This window comes from Arachis stenosperma, chromosome 3 (assembly GCF_014773155.1).
Source record: "Arachis stenosperma cultivar V10309 chromosome 3, arast.V10309.gnm1.PFL2, whole genome shotgun sequence".
Lineage (NCBI taxonomy): Eukaryota > Viridiplantae > Streptophyta > Magnoliopsida > Fabales > Fabaceae > Arachis > Arachis stenosperma.
In genome coordinates, this window is record NC_080379.1 from 172,648,584 (window position 1) to 172,651,186 (window position 2,603).

The window sequence follows — 2,603 nt, forward strand, 5'->3', positions numbered from 1 at the left end:
GTAACAGTTTTAAACTATTAACTTCACACAAAATTAACTATACTTGACAATTTAATTAAATTTATCAAATCATTTAAGACTTTTAATTATCAATTTTATATAAAGTTAATTACATCTGAATTCCCATCAAAATTTATGCTAAAAACTATAAATTTTTTATAAGATATTAAATATTTATTGGTAGCGGAATAAGTGAGGGTGAAAATGGTATAATAATAATAATAATAATAATAATAATAATAATAATTAACATTAACATGACTACAAGGCAACACTATTAACTATATATTATTGCCAATCTACACCACTACATCATCACTAAGGTAGGTACTAACCTTTACATGCAACGTAGAAAAATCAAAATCATAAACGCGAGTAGTAGTAAAGTAGTAGCGAAAGTCAACAACAACGAGACTCAACTCAGCTCAGGGCTCGCGTACCACTAGCTGCAGTTTGTTATTGTCGTCGTCGTTTTCAATGTGATTATTCCGGACCTCACCGCCACCAAACGACGCTGCATTTTGTTTCTGTTTCGTTCGGTACTTCAACAGATACACCAAACCCGAAGCCAATAACAGAACCGCTCCGACCGTTCCACACACCACGCTCGCCGCCATCAGCGCCTTCGACACTCGGTCGCCGCCGTTGGGACCGACGGCAACAGAGGCTTCGCGGAGCCATGACGGCGGCGCAGCGGGGGAGTTCATGGCCCTAGGAATCGCCACGTTGGAGGAGGTGGTGGAGGACGGAGATGAGTTCTGGCTGTCGCTGTTGAAGAATGACCTCATCTCCGGCGAGGATTTGGCACCAGCGGTCGGCGACAATGTCTGGAAGACGAGGCCGTGATCAGACGGCCGTAGCTCCCTGGCGGAGGAATCTCCAATGAGGATGAGGCTGAGCGCGACAATGACGATGGCGATTACGGCGGTTTCCGCCATGAGAATTGAGGTGATAATTTATTAGTTGGTTATTGGGAGAATTGGTGACATGCATTAGAAGTTAGAAGAAAGAAAAGTCGTGTGTATATATAGAAATTAAGAGAGTGTGAAACGGTGCCGTTTTGCCATTTGTGATTTACTGAAGAGTAACGAACACACTTAAAACTTTAAGCTTGTGAGGGTGAGGAAGGTCAAAGAAGATGGAAACTCTGTCGGAGCATAAAGTAGTTATGCATTGCTCCTCTCTCTCTCTCTCTCTCTCCACTCGCCGCTCTCTTCTTTGTCCTTTTACTATTTATTTAGTCCTCTCCCTTTTCCTTTTTCTGTCAATTTATTCCAAATAAATACAAAAATTTCTGTATTTTACGGTGCGCGTTACACTTTTTAACAATATTACTGTTTTTTTTTTTGGACATTTACAATATTACTGTTTTGAAATGAATTAGTAATGGGAGAATTATCGTGTTTTGGGCTTTTGGCCCAAATGAGCCTGGTTTGGCTAAATGCAATCTGCAAAGGAATTTGCCTCGATAATGACAAGACTCGAAGAAGTAGTTTTGGCTAACTCCGTGCCAATGGTCACGGTAAGATGAGGGAAGTATTTTTTGGAATGAGTAGGCATAAAAAGTACGTAGGAGGTGAAAATGACCTCTCAATCTTTTTTAACACTAGAAAGAATAAAATATAATTTCTTAATATTAATTTTATAAATGGAACTAAAAATAAATATAAAAAAAATAATAAAAAATAAAATTAAACAATTGACACTATTTAATTTTTTTTATTAGGGAGGATTCATTCTCGTAAGCAATGAATCAAGTTAAAAGTGAGCAAGGACTATTGTCGAAATAAATATCAAAATAGTTTCTGAAGTTGTACTCGAATCTCTCAAAGTAATCCCTGAAGTTAATAATTTCTCAAATTCGTTCCTAAAATTGCACTCCGGGACTCATAGTAGCCATTGAAATAATTACCGTCCATCCTTGCTACCGAAAACCTGAGCTGGATTGAAACGACGTCGTTTTGTATTTATTTAAAAAAAATAAAACCTAATCCCCAATACGACGTCGTTTTATATTTATAAAAAAAAACTAATTCTTATCTTCACCAATTCTCTTCTTCACTGATGTTCTTCTTCTTCTTCAATTTCATAGAAGCAACGATATCTTCAGAACCAACAAAAATCACAGAATTAAAAAAAAAACTAACAATTACAAAAAATCACAAAAAAGAACTAACAACAATTAAAAAAGATCAATTAACCTAAATAACTAGCATCAATCAACCTAAATAGCAACAATCACAAAAAACAACAACAATTACAGAATCAAGAACACAAAAAATCAACCATGACAGCTACATTAAAACACAATCATCACCAGCAATAATCATCCAAAATATTAAACAATAATGATTCAATAACTAAAAAAATTAAAAAAATAACTCACCTTTGCCGCAGAGAAGAGAAGAAGGATGTAGAAGGAGACAGAGAGGAAAACAGAGAGCAGATGGCGACAAATAGGGAGGGGCTGTCAGCCGGGACAATGGAGAACGTCTGGAGCGCCTGCCTCGTTGTGGAGCTGTTGGTGGGCTTTGGAGTTGCCAGTGAGTGCGGCGGGCTTGAGAGCGAAGACGGCGGTGACGAAGGGTTGGTGGCGGTTGACG

The 2,603-nt window shown here is 37.8% G+C and overlaps 1 protein-coding gene across 1 annotated transcript; it reads right to left on the reverse strand.

The window, feature by feature from the left end:
• Positions 1 to 333: 333 nt before the first annotated feature.
• On the reverse strand, positions 334 to 979 carry LOC130965221 (uncharacterized). The gene has a single exon (XM_057889953.1). The coding sequence runs from the start codon at positions 936 to 938 to the stop codon at positions 426 to 428; it is 513 nt and encodes a 170-aa protein (XP_057745936.1). The 5' UTR covers positions 939 to 979; the 3' UTR covers positions 334 to 425.
• Between the last annotated feature and the right edge of the window lie 1,624 nt (positions 980 to 2,603).